At 46.8% G+C, this 23369-nt stretch overlaps 1 protein-coding gene across 6 annotated transcripts in view; it reads left to right on the forward strand.

Annotated features, from left to right (window-relative positions):
* The first annotated feature begins 790 nt into the window (after positions 1-790).
* HVCN1 (hydrogen voltage gated channel 1) overlaps positions 791-23369 on the forward strand; it is a 35650-nt gene continuing 13071 nt past the window's right edge. The window contains exons 1-3 of one of the 6 annotated variants that reach the window (XM_036929222.2): positions 791-997; positions 1378-1460; positions 5635-5672. In XM_036929222.2, the coding sequence (XP_036785117.1) occupies positions 5637-5672 (36 nt within the window). In that variant the 5' untranslated portion in view covers positions 791-997; positions 1378-1460; positions 5635-5636. Of the gene's footprint in view, positions 998-1145; positions 1348-1377; positions 1461-1508; positions 1656-5634; positions 5673-17134; positions 17233-19983; positions 20131-22726; positions 22859-23369 lie in introns of those variants that run through there. The other 5 variants (XM_036929218.2, XM_036929220.2, XM_036929223.2 and 2 more) reach the window with 5 other exon arrangements.

The following is a 23369-nucleotide window of genomic DNA, read 5'->3' on the forward strand; positions in this document are numbered from 1 at the left end:
AGGGTCTCCAGAAGGAACCAGGCCTGCAGAGAGGTTGATGTTCACCCGGTAAGACCCATTTGGACTCCTGACTTCCAGAGCTGTAAGATAACAATGTTGTGATGTTTTAAGTCCATGGGTTTTGGTAAGGTATCATAGCAGCAAAAGGAAGCTAGTACACCTCCAAGGAGTTGAGATTCTTCCCACCCCCAACTAAACCAGAGGGAAGGAGGGGTGTAGGAGATGGCTTCTGCCCTTAGAATTTGGGAACAAGTGGTCTTGTTAGGGAGACAGTGGCTAACAACCGATTCCAACATGAACAGCCCAGAAATGAAGCATGAACAGAGTGCGGGTAAGCCCCAGCCAGGAAGCCCACAGGGAAGGAACATCGGTCCTGGAAGGTGAGAAGGAGTCAGCCGGAGCAAGGGGCGCAACCTCCAGGCAGGCCCTCAGGCAAGGGCCCTGTTCACCTCCGGCCTCAGCCCCTCATCCAGGGGCCCCCGGACAGCTTCAAGGTGAGCCCCTCCACCACCTGCATAAGGTGTAGGGGGCGAGCAAGGCCACTCAGAGCCACTCCTCGGTGATCAGGAGGTGGGGGCTGCTGCCAGAAGCCAGGCCCGCCTTCCCTGCGAGTGTGGCAGGGACGGGGTGGACTCGCCACCGCTCAGTCGCGCTGTAGGAAGGAAGTGGTTCCCTCCTCCCACCCCTTTGCTCAGGCTCGCCTGGGCCAGGATTCTCGTGACTCGAGTTTGGCTCCCACGGGCGGGACCTTTGTCCATCTGCGGGACGGCGGGAGGCTCTGGCCTGCGGAGCGGGAGGGGCCGGGTGGGGGAAGCCGCAGACCCACGGGAAGGCCGACACACAGGCAGGGGCAAGCACAGGGCCACAGACCCACTAGAGCGGGAGCCGCGGCGCCCTGAGTTACGGGGCGGGAGGGGCGGGAGGGGCGGGCGGAAGGGCGGCGCGGCGGCACGGAGCTTGCAGTTGCTGCGGCGGCAGCAGGCGGGAGGGGCGCGCGGTAAGTGCTCCCGGCCTGGGCGCGCAGCCCTCTGCGAGCGCGCCCAGCCCAAGCCCCCCGGGGAGCTGGGACCCCCCGAGGGACCCCGTCCCCAGTCACCCCCGGGTCCTACTATTTCTCAGCTCCGGCCGACGCGGATTGCCCCGGGGCCCCTGCCTTGCCCAGGATACTGGGGTCCTGCGGAGCTGGAGGGCAGAAGGAGGCACGCAGGGGACCTAGCAGGGAGGCCCCGCTTGGCCTCAGTTATCTGCCCTTGAAAGTGGAATTATTGATAAGAACTACCCTTTGGTCTGGCGTGCTTACTTGGGCCAGGTGCCCACCTCATCATACGCTCAGCGGCAGCAGGTGAGGTAGGTAACCTCCTTGTCTCGTTCTTACAGGTGAAAACACCAAGACTCAGAGAGGCAAAGTCACTTGCCTGGGGTCACACAGCCAAAGGAGGCAGAGCCAGACGTACGCCCAGGTTTGTGTGAACCCCTAAAGCCTTTTATTTCTCATCCCTGCCCAATAGGGAGACTGCAAGGAGAGAAGGGGAGTAAAGACAGCACGTGGTGTCCCAGGAGGAGGCTGGAAGGAGGCAGTTGCCTATCCCTGCAGGAAGAACCCCTAGAGCAGCAAACCCTTCACTTGGAAATATTTTAAACATTTGCCTCTTGGGGTAAGGAGTGCCAAGGAACAGGACTGGTGGGTCCCAGCCAAATTAAACTCCAGGACGCAGAGAGGGAGCATTGCATCCCCTCCAGAAAATCCTAGGCTTTTACCCTGCTCCTCTGCTTGGGTGCAGGGGCTTTTGCAGGCTTAGCCATGGGACTTCATCTTTCTGGGCCTCCGTTTTCTCATTCGTCCTGTGGGTTAAACATGATACCTATCTCATAGGATTGCTGAGAAGATTAGATGAGATGGTTGGTGTAAAGGCTTAGCCCAGCACCAGGGCCAGGGGTACTTCCCAGCTGTGCATCCTCCACTCCACCCCTCTGAAAGTATTTCTCTGTCCCTGGACACCTTTAACCTCAGGCTGGTCAGGGCTGTCTGAGATCTGCAATATTTCCGGACAGCCCCACCAGCAGCTGGAAGCTTCCTGAGCAAGATCAAGACTGAGGGCAGCAACTTCTCCCCTTCTGGCTCCCTGGGGGGAAAGACTGGTAGGCACAGGTTTTAAAAATCTTTGGGCTGAGGCTTGCACAATTCCAGAACTGCTCTGCAGCCTCCAAACCCTCCCTGGCCACTGGTTTAGCAAGAAGGAGGAAACCCAGAGTATTCTTGTCCCAAAAACTGCTCCTCTTCTCATATACCTAGGCCAGCAGCAAGTTCTACCCCTCAACATACTCTGAATTAGGTCACTCCTCTGCATCCCCATCTCAGTCCCCCAATCCAGGCCACCGTCATCTCTTGCCTCCTCGTGGCCTCTCTGCCACCACCCTTGACACCCAAATCCTCGATATCATCTGCCAAGTCCGCTACGTGATCTTGACTCTTGTCTTCTGCTGCCATCCTCACTTCACTGCTCACTGCAGCCACACTGGCCTCCTCTTTCTTCCTTGGACCTTTGCAATCTCAGGGCCTGAGTATATGTTCTTCCTTCTCCTGAGAATGCTCTTCCCTATCATCTTCTTGTGATTTACCTCTTTGCAATTCAGGGATCACCATAAAAGTCACATACTCCATTCTCCCCTGACCACCCTATCTACATGCAGGAGCTACCCTCACCTGCTATTGCATCACTCTCTTTCTTCCTGTGCTTAACCCTGAGTGATGTTACCTTGCTTACATGTTTCCTCATCTCCCTGGTTAAACTGTCAGCTTACCAGGGCCCTGAACTTTTTCTTTCCTCTTCATTTTGGATTCCCCAGAACCCAGCATATTGCCTGGCACATAGTAAAGGTGCTGATAATCTTGTACAATTGTAAGCAGTATGTGCAACTATCAGAGTTCTACTTTTCTTCTCATTGCTTAACAGCATTCTTTCCACATTTCTGCATAGACCTCAAAATTGTCATTCCTCCTAACAGCCCACTGCCTTCCTCAGCTTTTATCTAAAGTGAAGCTTGTGGGTGTTTCTGGATTCTAGCCAACATCCACCTTAACTTTAAAGATCATTGTCCATACTGCACATGTTTTTTGCTACCAAATGATTTCTTTGAGATACTGTTCTCAAACTGTTGTGTTCAAGTCAAGGGTATGATTATTTTGAAGGTACTTGCCACTTATTGCCAGATGGCTGTTTAGAAAAACTATCCCTGGCAATGTGTGCTACTTTCCCTATAGCTCCATAAGCATTGGGGTTTATCATTTTTATTTGTTTTGTCTAGTTTAATGGAGAGATCTAAATTTAATGATAGGGTTAAATTTTCTGTTGCTCGAATTAGTGAAGCTGGGTGTTTTTCTATGTATGTACTAATTCTGTTTCCTGTCTTGTGGAGGAAGGAAATCTCCAGGGCACTTTAATTCCTCCCTTCACTTTTGTTTGTGGTGATGGTTCTACTTGAGCCCATCTTGGAAGAGCAGTGAGGAGGGCCCCCAGGGGCTGGACAGGAACACACTAAGCTGAACTCTGCTGGCTGCAGAAGCTGCTCTGCCAGTCAACCAGGAAGAAAACCTGAGAGTCCTGTATACCCTCAGTTTAGTACTATGGGGAGAGAAAGAACTTTTTTTTTTAAGTCTGTGGATATTTTTTATTACAAAATCACTTGGTGTACAGAGTTATTCACTGGAACACTGGGGCAACCAAATATTGGGCAACAGTCTAAATAATGCTGATCACTAGTAGGTCTACACACATTCCTATAGGGGAATCCTCTGTAGTCATTCCAAAACAGTACACTTGATCTAGAGCATACTGACCTAGAACAATCTCTAAGATACTGTATCAGTCTCCTGTGGCTGCTATAACAAAAGACCACCACTTTGATGGCTTACAACAACGTAAATTTATTATCTTACAGTTCTGGAAGTCAGATGCCGAAAATCAGTCCAGTGGGCCAAAATCAAGTTGTTGGCAGGGCTGCATACGTTTTGGAGGCTACAGGGGAGAATCTGTTTCCAACTTTTAGAGGCTGCTCATATTCCTTGGATCGTGATCCCATACCTCCACCTTCCAAGCCAGCAGCAGAACATCTTCAAATTTCTCTCTGATTCCAGTCTCTGCTTTCATAGTCAAATTTCCTTCTATATTGGATTCTCCTGCTCTATTCATAAAGACACTTAGATTATAATGGGCCCATCTAGATAATACTCCCATCTCAGCATCCTTAATTTAATCACATTGGCAAAGTCCCTGTTGCCACATAAAATGACATATTCACAGATTCTGGGGATTAGGATGTGTGCTTCTTTGGGGAGGCCGTTATTCAGCCTATTTCACCCTTAGGGGAAATGAGCAAGGTCAGAGCAGTGTGTGTGGGCTCCTATTTATTTAAGGAAAAGAGAGAGAGAGAGAATAGAAATGTGCTTGAGAATGCAAAGAATACTCCCGAAGGCCATATAGGAAACTGGTAAGAGTGGTTCCTTCTGAGAAGAATTGGTAGAAAGGAGACTTACTTATCATAGTGTATCTTTTTGTATTATTTAAGTTTTTACTACATGCATACATAACCTATGTTAAAAATAATTTAAGAAGTAACACATACTCATTGTAGAATTCAGACGTCCCAGAGGCAAAGAAAAAATACTATCCCCAAATAATACCTTTTTTCTCCAGCAATAATCACTGTGAAGAGTTTGGCTATATCCTTATAGACTTTTAAAAAATGCAGATGTAATTTTTTTGCGAAGAGATGGTCATACCTTACACACTGTGCTATGATGTGATTTTTTATTTTGGCTTACTGTATTATTCACAACTTTCCTCATCCACATTTGAAGATTTAACCGTACTAGAGTTTCTCAGTGCTCAGATGCCCTTGAACTGACTTAACCGGACCCTCCCTGTTGGATATTTAGATTCTTTGCTGCTTTTCAGAACAGTCGTAACACTGTGATGTCTGTCTTGTTTCTTTTTAACTTTAGTGAAATTAACCATTTTAAAGTGAAAATTCAGGGGCATTTAGAACATTCCCATTACCATGTAACCACCACCTCTGTCTAGTTTCGGAGCATTTTCATCGTCCCAAAAGGAAACAGCGCACCCATTCAGCAGTAACTCCCCATTCCTCCCTCCCACCAGTCCCTGGCCTGCTTTCTGTCTCTACAGATGTGCCTTTTCTGGATATTACATATCAGTGGAATCATGTAATATGTGACATTTTATGCTTCTTTCAATGAGTGCAATGTTTGAGAGGTTCATTCATGGTGTAGCATGTGTCAACACTTCATTTCTTTCTATGGCTGGATAACATTCCATTGTATGGATATAACATCTTTTATTTATCCATTCATCCATTAGTGGACCTTTGGGTTGTTGTCACATTTGGGCTGTGAATATCCATGTACATGTATTTGTGTGAGTGCCTATTTTCAGTTCTTTTGGATGTTTACCCAGGATGTACATCCCACTACATATACTTTGAGCTTTATACTACTTGCAGCCACTGTTAACTTAAGCAAGTTAAAAATAATTTGTAAGAAAGTGTTGCAAAGCACACACTAAGGCAAATGATAGCAGGATGACAGATCCGAACAAACGTTTTCTTCTTTTCCAGATATGGACGACAGGAAAATGGACACCTGGGATGAAAAGGTAAATTGATTCTGGTGGACCAGCAGTGTTAAAGGACCTCTGGCCTTGAGAAGATAACTCTGTTTGGTGTTTCTAACAGGATAGAGGGAAAACACCTGTGCAGGTGTTGCCACCATACCAGTGTTTAAAGTCACAAGGGTGAAAACTAGAAGGAATTCATGCAACCTCAGGTAGCCTGATAATCTGAATCAGACCATTCAAACCCCAGTTCCGCATCTTAATGACTATATGTCATTAGCCCAAGCCCTTCACCTCCCTGAACCTCAGTTTTCTTATCTGGAAAATGGGGGAAACCTACCTACCACCCTGTTCCTTAAGGCTTGTTGGGAGGAGCTGAAACAATGATCTCAGAATGTTAAGTCAATACTTAGCCCACAGGGGCTCTTCCCTACTACCCACTTCACAGAGAAAGATATTTGGGCACAGAGAAGATTTGTTCAAGATCACACAGGTAGGAAGTGGCAGAAATGGGATTTCAACCTGGCCTGAGCCCATAGTGAATGTTTTGTCTGCTGTGTCATGCACTGTCTCAAGCAGGACTAATAAGCTCTGTCCTTAATATCTGGGGTGCAGGTTCACTGTGGTTGGGGGGCACTGTTTATGCAGGGTGGGGACTGATGGAGAGGAAGTGTTGGATTTCATCCCAGGTGTTCACCTGGCGATTCTGGGGGCCTCGCCAGGCAGTGCTGTCAGGGCCGTTAGCCGCTCAGGCCGAGAGGCAGGGTGTGGGGGGTTGGTGATGATGACCCTGTGGCTTATCAAATTGCTGACCCCTTTAATTGTAAGGGTCATTCTGATTTTAGGGCTGTTTACAACATGGGAGGCAGAAATGACCAATGGCACTTTTTAGGATACCACCCATTCCGATTTCAGAAATGTTGACATACGAGGAAAATGTCCATCTTTGAATTTATGAATTATGGTGGCAGTAGTAGTAATAACAACACAGGCAACCAGCTTCCATTGAGCACTTTGTGTGAGGCATGTGCTGAGGACTTTGTGCGTATTTATTTCTTTAATCCTCACAACAGCCCTTATGACAGCATGAAGTACTGTTATTCCCCCCATCTTACAGATAGGGAAGTTGAGGCACAGCAAGGTTTAGCAACTTGCCCAACAGCTGGTGAGAGGTTCAAACCCTCACAGCCTGGCCCTGATGGTCTTAATCACTGTGATTGTGCCCTGTACTGTTTTCAAACACAAATCTCTCCCAAAGATAGGATGAGTTTCCAGGGGGATGAGCCTGGAGAAGAGTCCAGGCAGGCAGGAAAGAAGCTGAAAGCGGGGAGCATGGGAGCAGCAAGGGCTCTCGGGGAGCACTCCTTCCCTCATTCACAGATCCACCTGACATGTTTATGAAGCACCGTGTGCCACACGAAACATAGCTATCAGGCCACAGCAGCCAAGCAGGGGACTGGTCCCTGCCTGCCCGCAGCGTCCTCCCCAGCTGGGAGACAGACCCTTATCAAGAAGTCACAAAGTTGAATGTATGAAGGTGCACATGGAGAGAGCTGTAAAGGAGAGGCCCTGGGCAATGTGGGAGCTTCCCAGGGGCCACTGGGACCTTCAGATCACAGAGGCCTCCCTGAGCTGAGACCTTGAAGGCTGCAGGAGGAAAACTGAGAAGGTGTCCTGGCAGAGGAAGCAGCCTGAGCAGAGGCCAGGAGGCAGATGGGAGTGAAGCCTTGGTGGGCAACTTGGTGGGGGGCCAGGAGGTGCTAAGACTGGAGAGGCAAGGCTGTGCAGAGCCTAGGGGACACTGAAAGTTTTGGTGGTGGTTCCAAGAACAGTGAGCTGGCAATGCACGGGTATGAGCTTGGCAGCAACTGATCAGGAACTAGGCTTGGAAAAGTCTCTGGTGTTGTGTGGAAATGGCTAGAAATGCCAGAAAGGACAGGGAGGTGGGGAGCCCTCCTGCAGGGAAGCAGGGGCATGGCAGTGGTGCTGGAGAGAAGTGAGCTATTTGGGAAGGATTTACTGAGTGCTGTGGAATGCACACAGAATGTAGGAGTGGTGTTTCTCTTGGAGCATCATGGAAGGTTCTGCAGAGGAGGAAGCCTTTGAGCTGGACATTGGGATTTGAACTTATGGGGTGGAAGGAAAGGGCATTTCCAGCAGAGGGAACAGCATGGGCAAAGGCCTGGAGGCAGGCTCATGTAGAATTCTACAGCGAGGAGGGGAGTGGGGGTGATGAGTGGTTGGTGAAGGGCTTTGAGTGGCCCGCTGAGGAGTCTGCACTGGCATCAGAGTGAGCCTTGGTTCCGGAGCAGAGTTCCTGTCAACCTGGGAGATGCTGACCTCCAGCCTGGTCCAGCCAGTCTTTGGATGCTCTGTGGCTCCAGGGGCTAAAGGCCTGGAGGAAGCTAGGGAGAGCAGTGGCTCAGGGCTTGACAGCCTAGGTTCAAATCCTGTCTCTACTTCTTGCTGGCTGTGTGACCTGGAACTGGTTTTGGAATCTCCCTGAGCCTCCATGTCCTTGGCTGTGAGTGGGCTTGACAGCCATATAGAGTTGTGACAGTTCCTGATAAGATCTGGGAAGCATAACCCCTGCCACCTGATTGTAGTTGCTCCATGAGTTCCAGTTATTATTATTAATCAAGGAAAGGCAAGTGGAAACGTTCATACTTTCCTTCACTTGTAATTCCCTATTAAGTTAGGCAAACTAAAAAGCAAGCAGAAATGCTCAATGCTGGTTGTTGGTAATAAAACAGGGAGAGGCTAGATCAACCTGTACAGATGTTCTGAAAAAGAATTCAATAGTGTATATCCAGAATCCTGAAAATGTTCATAGTCAAACCTGATCATCTCATTTATGGTAAAGGAAACAGCCCATAACAAGAAAAAGGTGTAATTTATGGCACCATATTCCTTAGCACATAAGACACCATAGATTGTAGATACACCATTATTTTATGTACTATGAAGAAAAAAATGTGCTGCCATTTACCGTGATATAAGGTGACACAGTGCTGACAGTGGACACTTGTAAGACACACTCAGATTTCAGAAATGTTAAAAGATGAGAAAATGTCTTAGAATTGGTGATAAAGGTGCTAAAAATGAGGAGCAGTTGGTATATGCAATAGTGAGAGCATTGATTCCTTGGTAAGCACTCAGCCATTAGAAAGGCAGAAGTCTGATGCATATAACTAGTGGAAAAAATAAGACACAAAATTGTAGTCAGTCTTTGATGATAATTGCAAAAGATACATAGATTAAAGAGAGGTAAGGGACAAGTCTGGTGTGTTGGGATTATTGTGAATTGATTTCCCTTGGCTCATGTTTTCACATTAGTAATACCAAAAGGAATAGGTCTAGGGCAAAGTTCTGCTCATTGGGGTGAAGGAAAGCAAGTAAAGCTGGGCGAACAGTGTCCAGGAGGGTCTGGCAGTCTCAGTGAAGCTAGGGAGCTACAGGGGTGGGGTGGGGGGGTGAGGTTCCAGAAACCCAGGGGAAGCAGGGTTGGAATGCAGACCCAAGGGCACACCTCGGGGAACTCCAGGGGTGGGGCCTCTCTGACCTCCCACAGAGGCCAGTGCCAGGGGCTGGCCCAGTGGCATTGTGGGAAGGTTGGGCCAGGACCACCTGTAGCAGATGCGCCTCTACAGGTTCAAAGAACAAGTTACATTGAGTAATTGACCCTTATGGAGTTAACTGTGTTTTTTTAAAAATTGTTTTAATAGGATTGCTTTTAGAATATTTTTAGTGGTCTGGTTCACCTAGTTTTTGAGGGGAAAACAACTGATTTGAAGGAGAAATTATTGGGGTTTTTAGCTGTGATTCAGACCTGATTTGCCGTAGCCAGCCCTGCACGGGGGCTCAGCAGACTGGACACCTGCCGTCCTCAGAGTCTGCTCTGCCCCTGCACCCTCCCTGAAGGCCTGTGAGCTGGTAGCAGTAGCGCTCCCTCCTAGAGGTGAGGAGTCCACAGGACCTGCACGGGAAGCACTTACCAGGGTGTTGGCTGCAGCAGACACCTCAGACCCGGAGCTGTTGACTCCATCGGGATAGACTGGGTCTTCAGCCCACCAGCTGACCTGTTCCTCGTCTCAGATGATTGCACATTACCAGCCCCATCTGGGGAACCTGGGAGCCAGCTGTGCTTAGTAGTCCTTGTGACCCTGTGGCTCATTTGTCATGAGATGCCTGGAGGCTCTGTACTCACTTAGGGTGCTGGTCCTGGACCTTGGCACCTTGTAGGAGCTCCCAACACCCAGGCCATCCACAGATCAACTGGGTCACAATCTTGGTGCCTGGGATCCAGGGCCTTGAGGTTTTATACAGCTTCCAGGTGGTTCCAGTGTGCAACCAGAGCTGAGAAAACCACTGGTTAGACTGTGCCTGGGCAGGGCCTCCTCCACAGATCAAACCACAGCAAGACAGGAGAGAGGGGTGCCCTAGACGCTATTATCCCCTTTGCCACGGCTGAAGCATTGCGAAGCCACTGGGGTCGGGGTGGCCCAGATGAGTTAGGCACGCAGGTAATAAGTCTTAATTTATATCTGGATGACTGTTTTTTTTTCCTGAGCTTGTGTGTGTGTGTGTGTGTGTGTGTGTGTGTTTGGTATGCTTTTGTAAACAAATGGCAGCATGATTTTATGCCTAACACAGCTGATGTCACAGACTTTGGACAAGATTGTTGCCTCTGATGATCATCTCCCCGCCCCAGGGAAATAGGATACACACCCTTCCCATACCTGTGCCTTTCAGATTCAACCCATTGATGACTCCTAAAATGCCTTAGTGGGCTGTAATCAGCCTTTTAAGGAATGAAATAGAATAAAATGGAAAACATAAGAGTTCACACACACAGTAACTTTAGCATTGGTCATGGAACATGTATGTGTCACTGTGTACTAAGAGGCAGGATATAACATGCATTTCTTACTGAGTAACCCTGGGGAGAACTCCCTGCCCAACACTGGCCTTCACCAGCTCTGAGCCAGGTCCTCGGCTGTGTTCAGAGCCATGGTGTGGGCAGAGGGGGCCCCGGCCAGGCAGCCTGTGTGGGAGTCCAAATGCTGCTTTTTGCCGGCTGTGTGACCTGGGACAGATTGCCTGGCTTCCCTGTTCCCAGTTTCCTCAGTTAGAAACGGTGAGGATTCAGTCCCCACCTCATGAAGTTGCTGCAATGTGTTATAAGGGCTTCCACAGAGTTCAGAAATGGCAGGTGCTCTGGGCATTGTCACGGTCACTGCAGTTCCCACTGCCATAAATGCTGGTTCCTGCATCATACCCACCCAGCCTCATGATTGTCTTGCCAGGTTGACAGATGCATTTATCAAGACAGGAGGGATCCAGACATGAAAGGAAAGGAAAATGTTGGCAGGCATGGCTCTGGGGTAGTCGGTCAGGCTCCTCGGCCCGAGCAACCCTGCCTTCCCAGTAAGCTGGTCAGCTACCAGCGGGGGTTGTTTCAGAACCTCAAACTTCCTCCCCACCCTAGAAAAGGAAAAGCTGCAACGCTTATTTAAAGACTTCCCTGATCTTAAAAATAGGCATTCCTCAGAACACAACCCCCAAGGGGCTGGGGGGTGGGGCTGGGGCAGGTGGGCTCACTCCTGCCTCCCCGCAGAGGAGAGATCTGCTCAAGGGATTCAGTCTACCATCCAGGTGTGTCTAGGGGGAATCTGCAGTCTGCCAGTTGTGGAGGATACGGGGTGAGCCGGGACCCACTCAGTCTCTGCCCTGATGGCAGGTGACAGACTCAATTACACAAACAAGTGGACCTGACTCCACAGGGAGGAGTATGGGGCCATGTGCCAGTACAGCAGGAGGTATACCTGCTGAGTTTCCTGGGGCTGGAATGCTTGAGGAAGACCTCCTACAGCAGGAAAAGAAGATAAATGACCAGGTGGAGGGAGGGTGGGCAGGAAACCACATGTACGAAGGCCTTGTGGTTGAAGGAATCTGTTGAGTTACCAAGGGCTGAATGGAGACTGGCCAGAGCAGAGAGACAGAGGAAGGTGAGGTCAGACGGGCAGGCAGAGGCCACAACATGCAGAACGGGCCTGGGCCTGAGCAGGGCACTTAGGTCTTAGTTTTTAAGAGCAGTGGAATGCCAAAGAAGAGTTATAAATAAGGGAGTCTGTCAGGGGTCCCCAATATCACTCCAGGTTCAGTGATTCACTCTGAGGATTCACTGGACTCAGAACACAGTACCACGCATGGCTCAGATTTTTGCAGCAAAAGGGATACTGGCATACCTTGTTTATTGCTGTTTATAAATATTAAATTTTTTACAAATTGAGGGTTTGTGGCAACCCTATATTGAGCAAGTCATTGGTGTCATTTTTCCAACAGCATTTGCTCACTTTGTGTCTCTATCACATTTTGGTAATTCTCACAGTATTTTAAACGTTTTCCTTATTATATTTGCTAATGTGATCTGTGATGTTTGATGTTACTGTTGTAATTGTTTGGGGGGGCCATGAACCACACCCATACAAGACAACAAATTTAATCAATAAATATTGTGTGTATTGAGACTGCTCCACTGGCCGGCATTTCCCCGAGCACCTCTCTCCCTCTTCCCTGAGACGGAGCAATGTTGAAATTAGGCCAGTTAATAACCCTGCAATGGCCTCTTAAGTATTCAGATGGAACGAAGAGTCTCACATCTCTCACTTTAAATCAAAAGCTACAAATGATTAAGCTCAGTGAGGGAGGCACATCAAAAGTCAAGATAGGCTGAAAGCCAGGCCTCTTGTGCCAACAGTTAGCCAGGGTGTGAATGTAAAGAAAAACTTCTTGAAGGAAATTGAAAGTGCTACTCCAGTGCACTCATATATAATAAGAAAGCAAAACAGCCTATTGCTGATAAGGAGGAAGTTTTCATGGTCTTGACAGAAGATCAGACCTGCTTCCGTAAGCCAAAGCCTGGTCCAGAACAAGACCCTGACCCACTTCAGTTCTGCAAAGGCTGAGGGAGGGGAGGAAGCTGCAGAAGAAAAGTGTGAGGCTCGCAGAGGCTGGTCCATGAGGTTTAAGGAAAGAAGCCGCCTCCATCACATAAAAGTACAAGGTGAAGGAGCAAGTGCTCAGGTAGAAAGTGCACCATTAATTGCATTAATATCAAGATCATTAATGATGGTGACTAAACAATAGATTTTCAGTGTAGATGAAACAGCCTTATATAAGAATACGCCATCTAGGATCTGTATAGCTAGAGAGAAGAAGTCAGGGACTGACTTCAGAGCTTCCGAGGGCAGGCTGACTCACTTGTTAGTACTAATGGAGCCGGTAACTTTAAAGCCAGTGCTTATTGACCATTCAGAGAATTCTAGGCCCTTAAGAATTGTGCTAAATCTACTCTGCCTATAAATGGAACCACAAAGCCTGTATGACAATACATCTGTTTACAACATGGTTTCTTGAATATTTTAAGCCTACTATTGAGACCACTCAGAAAAAAAGATTTCCTTTCAAAATATTACTGCTCATTGACAATGCAGCTGGTCGCCCAAGAGCTCTGATGGAGATGAGCAATAAGATTCATGTAATTCTCATGCCTGCTAACACATCCATTCTGCAGCCCATGTGATCAAGGAATAATTTCAGTTATTTCTTATTTAAGAAATATATTTCATAAGACTGTAGCTGCCATATATAGTAATTCCTCTCATGGATCTGGGCAAAGTCAATTGAAAACTTTCTGGAAAGGATTCACTGTTCTAGATGCCACTAAAAACAGTTGTGGCTCATGAGAAGAGGTCAAAATATCAGCATTAACAAGTTGGAAGAAGTTGATTCCAACCTTCATGGATGACTTTAAGGGGTTCAAGACTTCAGTGGAGAAAATAACTACAGGTAGAAATAGCAAGAGAACTAGAATTAGAAGTGGAGCCTGACAGTACAACTGAATTGCCGCCATCCCATGATAATACTTCAGTGGATGAGGAGTTGCTTCTTATGGATGAGCAAAGAAAGTAATTTCTTGAGATGGAATCCACCTCTGGTGAAGATGCTGTGAAGATCGTTGAAATGACAACAAAGGATTTAGGATATGACATAAACTTAGTTGATCAGGCAGCAGAAGGGTTTGAGTGGATTGATTCCAATTTTGAAAGAAGTTCTGTTGTGGATAAAATGCTCTCAAACACCATTGCATGCTACAGAGAAATTGTTCGTGAAAGGAAGAGTAGTCAGTTGATGTTGCAAACTTCATTGTGTTCTTATTTTAAGAAATTTCCACCCCAGCCTTCAGCAACTACCACCCGATCAGTCAGCAGCCATCAGTGTGGAGGCAAGACCCTCCACCAACAAAAAGATTCATGATTCACTAAAAGCTCAGATAATGGTTGGCATTTTTTTTAGCAATAAAGTATTTTTAAATGAAGGTATATACATTGTTTCTTTAGACATAATGCTATTATATATTTAATAGACTATGGTATAGTGTAAATATAATTTTAATATGCAGTGGGAATCCAAAAACTACATTAGACTTGCTTTGTTGCAATATTTGCTATATTGCAGTGGTCTGGAACCAAACCCACAATACCTCCAGGGTGTGCCTGTACAAAGACAACTCAGCAAAGGGAAGAGGTACGTGAGGTGAAGTCCAGGAAAGCAGGCACTGCTTCCAGCGTCCTCTCGCAGGGGAGTCATGCAGGACTCGCTTGATTCCTCCAGCACCAAACGGTGACATGTGTGAAATGCTGAAAGGAAGGGAGCTTGTTAGAGCCTCAGCACCTAGGGTTTTTACTGGGGCTGGTCACATAGGCACCCTCCACCTAGCACTTACAAAAGAAAGCAGGTGTTCAGCAAAAGCCACCTAGTTCATACAAACAGTCTAGGCTGGGTGAGCTGTTCTTATCAGGGAGTGGTGGGAGCGCTCCTGAGGTCCAGGTTCCCAGATGCCGGCCAAGAGCCAAGCAGACTTCTGGAAGCACAGCAGCCTCAGGCCTTTCTGCACAAGGAGTGACATGATTATGTTTGGAAAAGTGCTCTGGGCTGTTGTTGCAGGACGCAGGAGTGACCAGTGAGTGGTGAGGGGCTGATGCATCCTCCAGGTGAGAGGTAGAGGCAGGGCCTGGGCGGGGTCAAGGACCAGAGAAGCAGGTGGGTTCTAGGGTCATTTAGAGGGTAGCATGGGTGGGGCTTGGCGATGGTGCTGTGGGGGAGGGAAGGCAGAGTGGGGGCTTCTGGGCCCCTGCCTGTGTGTGTCTTAAGACCCCTGACCCGGAAGGCAGATCCAGGGGCATGTCCACAGCCCGTCTACTGACTGGTGGTGGCTGCCATATTGCAGAGCCTCGGTTTCCCATCTGCTAAGGGCGGAAGATGGCATCTCAAAACCTTGTTTCCACCTCTACAAAACACCATTCTTGTTACTTTAAAAATATCAGCCTTTTCTGCTCTTTGGTAGAGCATCTTGGGAAAAAAAAAATCTGGTAGATCTGAGTTCAAACATTGGCTTTACCACTTGTGATTCTTTGTTCTTAGCTATTTGATCAGCTCTTTTGCTTTGGTTTTCCTATTCAGGGGTTCCAATAATGTACATATTGGTTCATTCTTCCTCCTCTCCTTCCCCCAAATACTTCGTTCTCATGACTCAGTTCTCTGCAGGCTAGATCTCCCTCCAAAAATAGCTATGTCTTATGGGTAACCTAATAGAATACAAATTGAGTTTCTCTTAACCATCCAACCAAATCCCACTCCCTTTCTAGAGGTAACCATTTAGTTTGGGTTGTTGATTTTTGCCTGTTCCTAACCAAGAGGGAATGATATGGTGCATTGTGGTCTGTGACATGCTGCTTTCCCCTCAGATCTAACTGCTGTGCCACGTCCTCTGGCGTGGGCCTACCACACAGTGGTGAGCACTGGGCTCTGAGGCCATCTGCAGGTTTGCCTGTGGTAGCAGGCCTGCAGCGAACATCCATGTGCTCAGATGATAAGGACATTTTACATCTTGACAGAATCGGTTTAAGACTGATTCTCTCCTTTCTCCTATGCCTGGCACATAAAGAGACTTATATATTTTTTTCAAAAAATGAAAGAAACTGTTCTACTGCGCTCCTAAAAAGGGCATACCCCTTTCATGCCCACCAGGGGGTACATAGGTGTGCCCCCTTCCCTATGCCTGTCTACCTGCCGCACCATGGGACTTTGGGCATTTTGTTTCTCCTCCTTGCCCTCAGTATCCCCTCCTGCAGAATGGAAGGCCTGCCCCCCTGCCCCAGCTACCTCTCAGGATGGTTATGAGCATCACAGAGAGCAAAAGGGGGATGCAAATGGCCTGTAAGCTGTGAGCAGAAAACAGCAGCTACTGCCAGGATTTGGTGCAAGAACAGGCTTCCTCCAAGTGGTTCTGTGACCTCTGAAGGAGCCTGATCTCTTTTCGGGGCCCACAATGGATGTGTGGTCCTGGTTGTGGGCACATGCCATCTGTACAGCTTCCTGGGGCTGCCATAACCAAAGACCACAGACTGAGGGGCTTAAAACAACAGAAGCTTCCTCTCGCAGTTGTGGAGGCCAGAGCCCAAAATGGACGTGTTGGCAGGGCCCGTTCCATCCCTGTCTTCCAGCTTCTGGGGGCTGCTGGCTTCATTTGTGTTCCCTGGCTTGTAGATTCATCCCTCCAATCTCTGCCTCCATCTTCACGTGTCTTCCCCTCTGTGTGTCCTCTCCTCTTCTTATGAGGACACCAGTCATTGAATTTAGGGCCCACCCTAAGTCCAGGGTGATTTCATCTCAAAATATTTAATTTTATCTGCAAAGACCAGTATTCCAAATAAGGTCACATTCTGAGGTTCCAAGTGGACGTGACTTTGGGGGCAGCCACAATGACACCCACTATGCCCCCCAGCCAGGCAGGTCTCCCATCACTGGCTGCCTGGCTTTTTCTCAAAGCATGGGCTCCAGGTCATACCACCCAGGGGCAGATCCTGGCTCTGCCATTTTTGAAGTGTGTGACTATGGACAAGTCACCTCCCTCACCAGGACCCCAAATGACGGCCTCAACCTAAGAGGGTAGTTAGGAATTAAAATGAAATCATGTGTTTAAAGAATTTAGTGGTGTGCTAACATAACAAATGATAAAACAATCAGTAATAATATATGTCAGTGCTAGTGGGTCTTACTGGAGTTTGGGGCAGGGGTGTGAACTAATAAGCAAATCAGGTCCCCAAAAGTAGGCTCTGGGAGGGAACAGGGAAATGGAGACCTAAGGGTCATTGGGAGTCGGCTGAGTTTCTTAAAAAGTACCTTTATCTGTGACTGTTGGATGACCATGAAGTAGGGACTTTCCTCTGTACAGACGGCAGCTTCAGAGCCTATAAAAATAGACGTTCATAAGAACATTTCTTCTCCATCTCTGTTCTTCTCATTTCTCCCCACTCGCCCAGGTAGTAATTCTTGTGGTATGACACCTGTCATGTGTAAAAGAGAAGTAGGCGAGATGCTTGCCTTTGAGGGGTAGCTCCTGTGGTTTTGCTGTTGATCGCTTATTAAATATTTATTGAGCCCCTCCCTGCAGTTGAGGCAGGAAGAGTCTGTGCCCTCCAGAGCTCACAGAGCAGTGCAGGAGGCGGATGATGCCGAGATGTCGCAGCGCTCATTAGTAAGTGGCCTGATGGGGAAATAGAGGAAGAACCCTTACCCAGTGGGTGGCGGTTAAGGAAGGCCTCCTTGGGGCAAAATCTAGACATTTGTAAGACCTGAAAGAGAAGTAGAGTGAAACAACCAAAGGCTGTTCTAGACAGTGGGGACAGGCCATGAGACATCCTGGAAGCAAGATGGCATGAGGTTCATTCTAGAACTGCAAGACTTTTGGTGTATCCAGAGTGTGGCAGCACTGGGGGCCTGGGAGGAGACTAGTGTCTGGGGAGACCAAGAGAGATTTGCCTGTGTCTGGAAGGCAGTGGTCAGCAGGGCGCTGGGGAGGGCAGGAGCAGGGACACAGCCAGGCCAGCACTGGAAAAAGGTGCCCCTGGCCGCTGCTGTGGGGACAAAGGACTGGGGCAGGAGGAGGCTGGCACAGAGGTGCTCGTGGTAGGAGAGGGTTAGGCAGAGAGGAGAAGATGACTGGTGCCAGACTGACAGGGCTTAAGGGAGGGAGGGGCCCCCAAGAGTGACCTTTGGCTCTTGACTTGGGCAGGGTGGATGCAGTGATAAACCCCAGGGGAACATGGAAGGAACAGTAGCTTTGGGGGAAAAGATAATAATTCAGTTTGGGTCACAGTAAATTAACAACCTGGCCAGATACCAGACAGAGGAGCAGCACTGAGAACACAGGTAAAGAGAGAGCACCAAAACGGGAGCTCACCGGGACAAGGTCAGGGCTGGGGTCTCGAGGAATCCCGTGTCATGGGGCAGGGTTGCCATACAGGAGGCTTTGAGAAGGGTAGCCTCGGGAGAAAAATCAAAAGATTGTCAGACAGACCAAGTCACCAGTGTGAGAGGATGCACTCGGTCAGGTGGGCACCAGAGTCACGAGCTTTGACACGGGAAAGGTGACCCTGGAGAGAGTGGGGTCGGGGCGTAGTGGGATAACAAAGGCTAACGCAGGGAGGATGAGGATGGGGGTGTCCGGTGCCAGGACTCTGCTGGTCTAGAGTCTCAGGGTTGCCAGGGACAGAAACAACTCAGCTTGAGCTGCAGAGGGAATCTGTCTGGTTCACGTGGCTGAAAAGTCTGCAGGTTGTAGAGGCCAATTAGTAGTGAAGCGAAATGTCCACTGACAGTGATGAAGTCAGAGGAGTAGGGGTAAGAGTTTTACTTGTTGAAAAAGACCAATAATAGCCAGCGCTTATGGAGGGGTGGTTCCAGGCCCTAAGGTTAGTGCTTTGTGTGACTCACTGAGTCAGTCCTTCCATCTGCCCAAGCTGGGTGCCCGGAGCCTGCGAGCTGAGAGGTCAGAGTGGGTGGTGATGGTGCCGAGGCCCATGACATTTTTGCCATCAGCCATATCTTTGCCCTTTTCTGGAAACTTTCTGCTTCTGGCATGATGTTTTTGACTTAAAACCAGAGTTGTTTTCTGCTCTGCTGGGTACCATAAATATTTTCATCCCAAATTACTGAAAGTTGCTTCTTTACTGGTGGAAAGTTTTCAGAAAGAAAAAATTTCTCTCCTGTAAAATGTAAGTGTGGCTTTTGCAAAGCACTCTGAGGCTCCCACCATGCTGAGAATTAGCACAGGAGGTTTCCATTCTGGCAGGTAACATGTTTTAGGGGAAGTTTTGGTCAGTAGCGGCCCAGAGGGTTTCAGGACAGCCCTGGGAACATAGTGATGAAAGGTCCAGCCTGAGATAAGCCGTGCCTGGTGTAGGACACAGGGTACCAGGGTCCTCAGCCACTTGATGGGCTTCTGCTCTAGGTCAGGTGTCACATGAGACTCTGGGAACACAGAGCTGCCTTCATGGATCTTAAATGCTAGTGCAGAAAAAGAATAAACAACTGCACACAAACACACAATTCTAGTTAGAAACTGTGATAAGGGCACTTGAAGAAAAAGTAAGAAATATAAAGAGAGGTTATAACATTGAGAAGGGGTTTGATTTAGATTTTAGGGGTCAAGAAGGGCCTCTTTGAGGAGGGGACAATTCAGCTGAGAATTGAAGCATGAGTAAAAATGAGCCATGTTCAGTGTGGGGAGAAGAGCATTCCAGACCGAGGGAAGAGCCCACATGAAGGCCTGGGGAGGGGAGCGTGTGGATCCCTGGGTGCGGCAGCCAGCGAGGCTGAGTGTGATGAGCAGGTCATGGGGAAGAAGATGAGGCCAAGCCCCATAGGGCCATGTGCGTACTGCATGTGAAGGATCTTGGATTCTTATCCAAAGAGCAGAAAGTAGAGGGCAGTGATATGATCAGGTGCTGTGGTCAGAGGTAAGGGTTTATAAAACCTGCTCAGGCTGCTGAGTGAAGGCACTGGAAGAACCAGGTCTGTAAGGAGGCCACTGCAGTCTTCTGGGAGAGAGGATGAAGACTTGGGCTAGGTTGGTGGTGGAAGAGGAAATGAATAGTGGAGGTGGGGAGAAGAGAGCCAGACAGGCCCAAGCGTCATGGATGAGGAGAAGACTGGAAGGTCCACTCCTAAGAAGTTATTATGCAGTGGTCATAGCTGTCCCTGGGCCTCTTAGCATTCTGAGGAAGTCTCAAATAAGGGGCTCCCCAGGTGCCCAAATAATATGGGAAACTGGGCAGGAGAGGCAGCCTGGAGTCCAAAACCACTGGATTCCTGGATGTAGCATTTTGGGTCACCACCCACCTCCACACACATCACTCACAACCTTGCCCTGCCATCTTTGGAGTGATAGGAACTTCCCCAGGGCACTTAATACAAAGCAAGGGTTCCGGGAAGCTTATGAAAAAGGTATGGTATCCTTTGACCAAATTTGGAGCTTGGAAACATATCAGGTATCAGAGAACAGGTGCAAGGATAATGGACTGGGGGCAAGACAGCTGGAGTCCTATTCCCCAGTGCACTGCTGCTGACCGCCTGAGTGGGGAGATCAGACCAGGTAATCTCTTTGGGCTCTAACCTTTCCTAAGCTTATGAAACCTATTATGAAAAAAATCTGAACATGCATCGAAGGTGTTTTACTTTACTTTGGGAAATGTCAAAATATGAAAAGAATAAAATATTATCAAATACTTACATAATTGTCATCCTGAATTGACAGCTATTAACATTTCGCCTTATTTTCCTCAGATCTTTTTGTAACTTAAAAATGTGTTTTTCAGATAGCTTTCAAGTTGTTTTTTGATTCCCTCCATTTTCAGCCCTTCCCCTCCTTGAGGCAACCACTATCATGAATTTTGCATCTCCTTTCAGTTCATTCCTTTTTGTGTTTGTCCTTGGTGTTCATTGAGCTTCTTGGATCTATATGTTTCTATGTTCTAATCAATTTGGAATTTTTTTCAGCCATTATCTATCCAAGTGTTTTCCTGCCCTAGTCTATCTTTCATCTCCAGGTTCATATATGTGAGACCACTTCATATTGTCCCTGAGTCTCTGTTCTTTGTCCTTGCAGCATATCTACCTGTTACTTTCTATTAGTCCGCCTTTAAGTTCACTGATCTTTTCCTCTGCAGTATCTAATCAGCTGTTGAGCCCAAGTGATTAAAATTTCATATGTGTATTTTTTAGTTTTGTAGTATCCATTTAGATCTTTTTTCATGGTTTCCATTTCCCTATTGACATTCCCTATTTGTTCCCTCATATTGTTCAGATTTTCCTTAAAATCCTTGAACATACTTATAATAGCTATTTTCAAGTCTTTGCTGGCCAATTCCATCATCTCTGTCCAATAACCTAATTTTTCTGCTGGTTATGGGATACATTGTTCTGCTTAATCTATCTAGTAAATTTTTGTTATAGGCTGGATATTTATAAATGCCATGTTATTGACTCTATTTTGTTGTTCTCCCTAATAGAGTTTAAGTTTTGTTCCAACAGGTAGTTAATTTACTTGGGGATCAGCTTGATCTCTTCAAGGCTTATTGTTAAGTTTAGTTGGCATGGATCTAAGGTAGCCCTTACTTTAGGGCTAGATTATGTCTCCTTATAAGGCATGACTTTCTGGAATTTCTTCTGAATGCTCAGGGTGAGATCTCCCTACTCTAGCTATTTGAAACTCATACATCTCCCAACCCAGCCCTGTGTAATCTCTGGTAGTTGTTTAATTGTTTAGAACTCAGCTAAAGTTGGGTTTTTGGAGTTCTTTCTGTGCATGGCTTCCATTTCTGTGGTACTTTGCCATGCAAATTCCTGAGGGAAGGAGGTTTAATAGCCCTGAACTGTAATATTTTCCTCCATAGTCCAGAAAATACCTCCAGGCAGAAAGCAAGGGTGATTGCAGAGGTCATGTCATTTGTTTCTCTTCTCTCTGGGATCACAGTAAATTTCATATAATTTATCCAGTATTATAGTTGTTTATGGCAAAAGGGTTAATCAGGTGCTATTTATTTTATCATGGCCAGAAGCAGAAATCCCATTCTTTTGTAAGTTTGCACTCACATTTTTACACATTCTAAAAACAGTATTTAGTAATATTTTGTATGTATTTTAAATTTTTTACTTAAGTAGTATTACATTGTTCTTCTATATCTTCCTTTTAAACTCAACATATTTTTAGATATCCACATTGATATCCATATTTTAGATATCCATTCAGTCCCTTAAATATTTGAGTGTTTTGAGTGTCTATTAAGTGGAAGATACTGAGTATACAGTTGCACAATATGGAAAGAGTCCTGCCTTCGTGGAACTCAGAGTCTATAAACAGAGTTTTAAAAGGATATATATCATGTCAGACACCAATAAGTGAAATAAAGAAAAATGAGCAGAACAAGGTGATGCAGTGTGACTGGGGGAGGATGACCAGACAAGATGTCGTAAGAAGTGATATTTGAGCAGAATCCTGACTTATGTGAAGGTGTGAGACATGCAGATATCTGGGTGAAGAGAATCCCAGAAAGAGTGACTTAAGTGTGCTGACAAACCATTTGAGAGCTTTAAGGAAGGACATGACATGGTCTTATATAAGTTTTAGAAAGTTCTTTCTAGTTGTTGAATGGAGAATGGATTTGGGGAGGAAGTGAGGAGGTACCACAGTAATCTGGGCAGGGGATGGCAAGCAGTGGTTGGCTTGGGCCAGGAGATAGCAATGGAGAGGGCAGAACTGTTCTTACTTGGAATGTAGTTTAAAGGTAGAGCCAATGAAATTGACTGTTAGGCAAACATTGAGTGAGAGGGAAAGCTGGGTCAAGAATGATGCCGAGGTTATTGGCCTAAGGAAACAGACAAATGAGTGTCAGAAACTGAAATGGGGAAGGTTTGGGTGGCAAACAAATGATTCTGCTTTGATATGCTGGATATAAGAAAATATTAGATATCGAAGAGTGATGTCCTTAGTTAACAAATGGTTATCATGTCTGGAGTTCCAGTAAGAGATTGGGACTGGAGATAGTATTTACACATCATCAATGTAGAGATGGGTTTTAAAACCATGCTGCCGAATGAGATCCCCTAGGAACTTAGTATGGAGAAGAGAGGTGGTCATAGGCCTGAGCCCTGGGAATGCCAATACTTAAATGTAAGGTTTTCTTCTTAAGGGATCCAGCAAGAGACTGGCAAGAGTAACCACTGAGGTAGGAGGGAAACCAGGAGAGTATGGAATCCCAGAAACCAGTGAAGGAAATGTTTGAAGGAAGGAGTGATCTACTGTGTTCAGTGCTGCCAAGCAGGTACATGTGGACGTCATTAGTAATATATACAGAAAAATAGTTCATTCATTTAAACTGCTATATGGCATTCCATCACATGAATGGAGAAGATTCATTCCTCTATCTCCCACCATTCAGGTGAACATTTTCAGTGAACATTCTTGAACACGTCACTGATTTGAGCACATGTGGGTTTCTCTTTGAAGAAACACGAGTTTCTCTTTGGAGCTTTTCTAGGGATAGAATCACAAGATCATTAAAAATATAATCAACTTTACTCCCAATCTGGGATGTGTATTAACTTTGTAAGGTTATGTGTAGTATGTGTATGTGAATGATATAAAAAGTTTTAGTTTTGACTAGTCAAATGTATCCATTTATTTTGTTTTGTGTCTCATTTAAGCGACCTTTCCCTGTCCTAAGGTCATAAAGATACTTGCCTGTATTTTGTTCTAAGGCTTTTAAAACTGTTTGGGTTTTTGTTTTGGATTTTTTTACATTTATATGTGTTACTGTTCATGCATCTGAAATT

The sequence above is a fragment of the Manis pentadactyla genome, chromosome 14 (assembly GCF_030020395.1).
Source record: "Manis pentadactyla isolate mManPen7 chromosome 14, mManPen7.hap1, whole genome shotgun sequence".
NCBI classification, from domain to species: Eukaryota; Metazoa; Chordata; class Mammalia; order Pholidota; family Manidae; genus Manis; species Manis pentadactyla.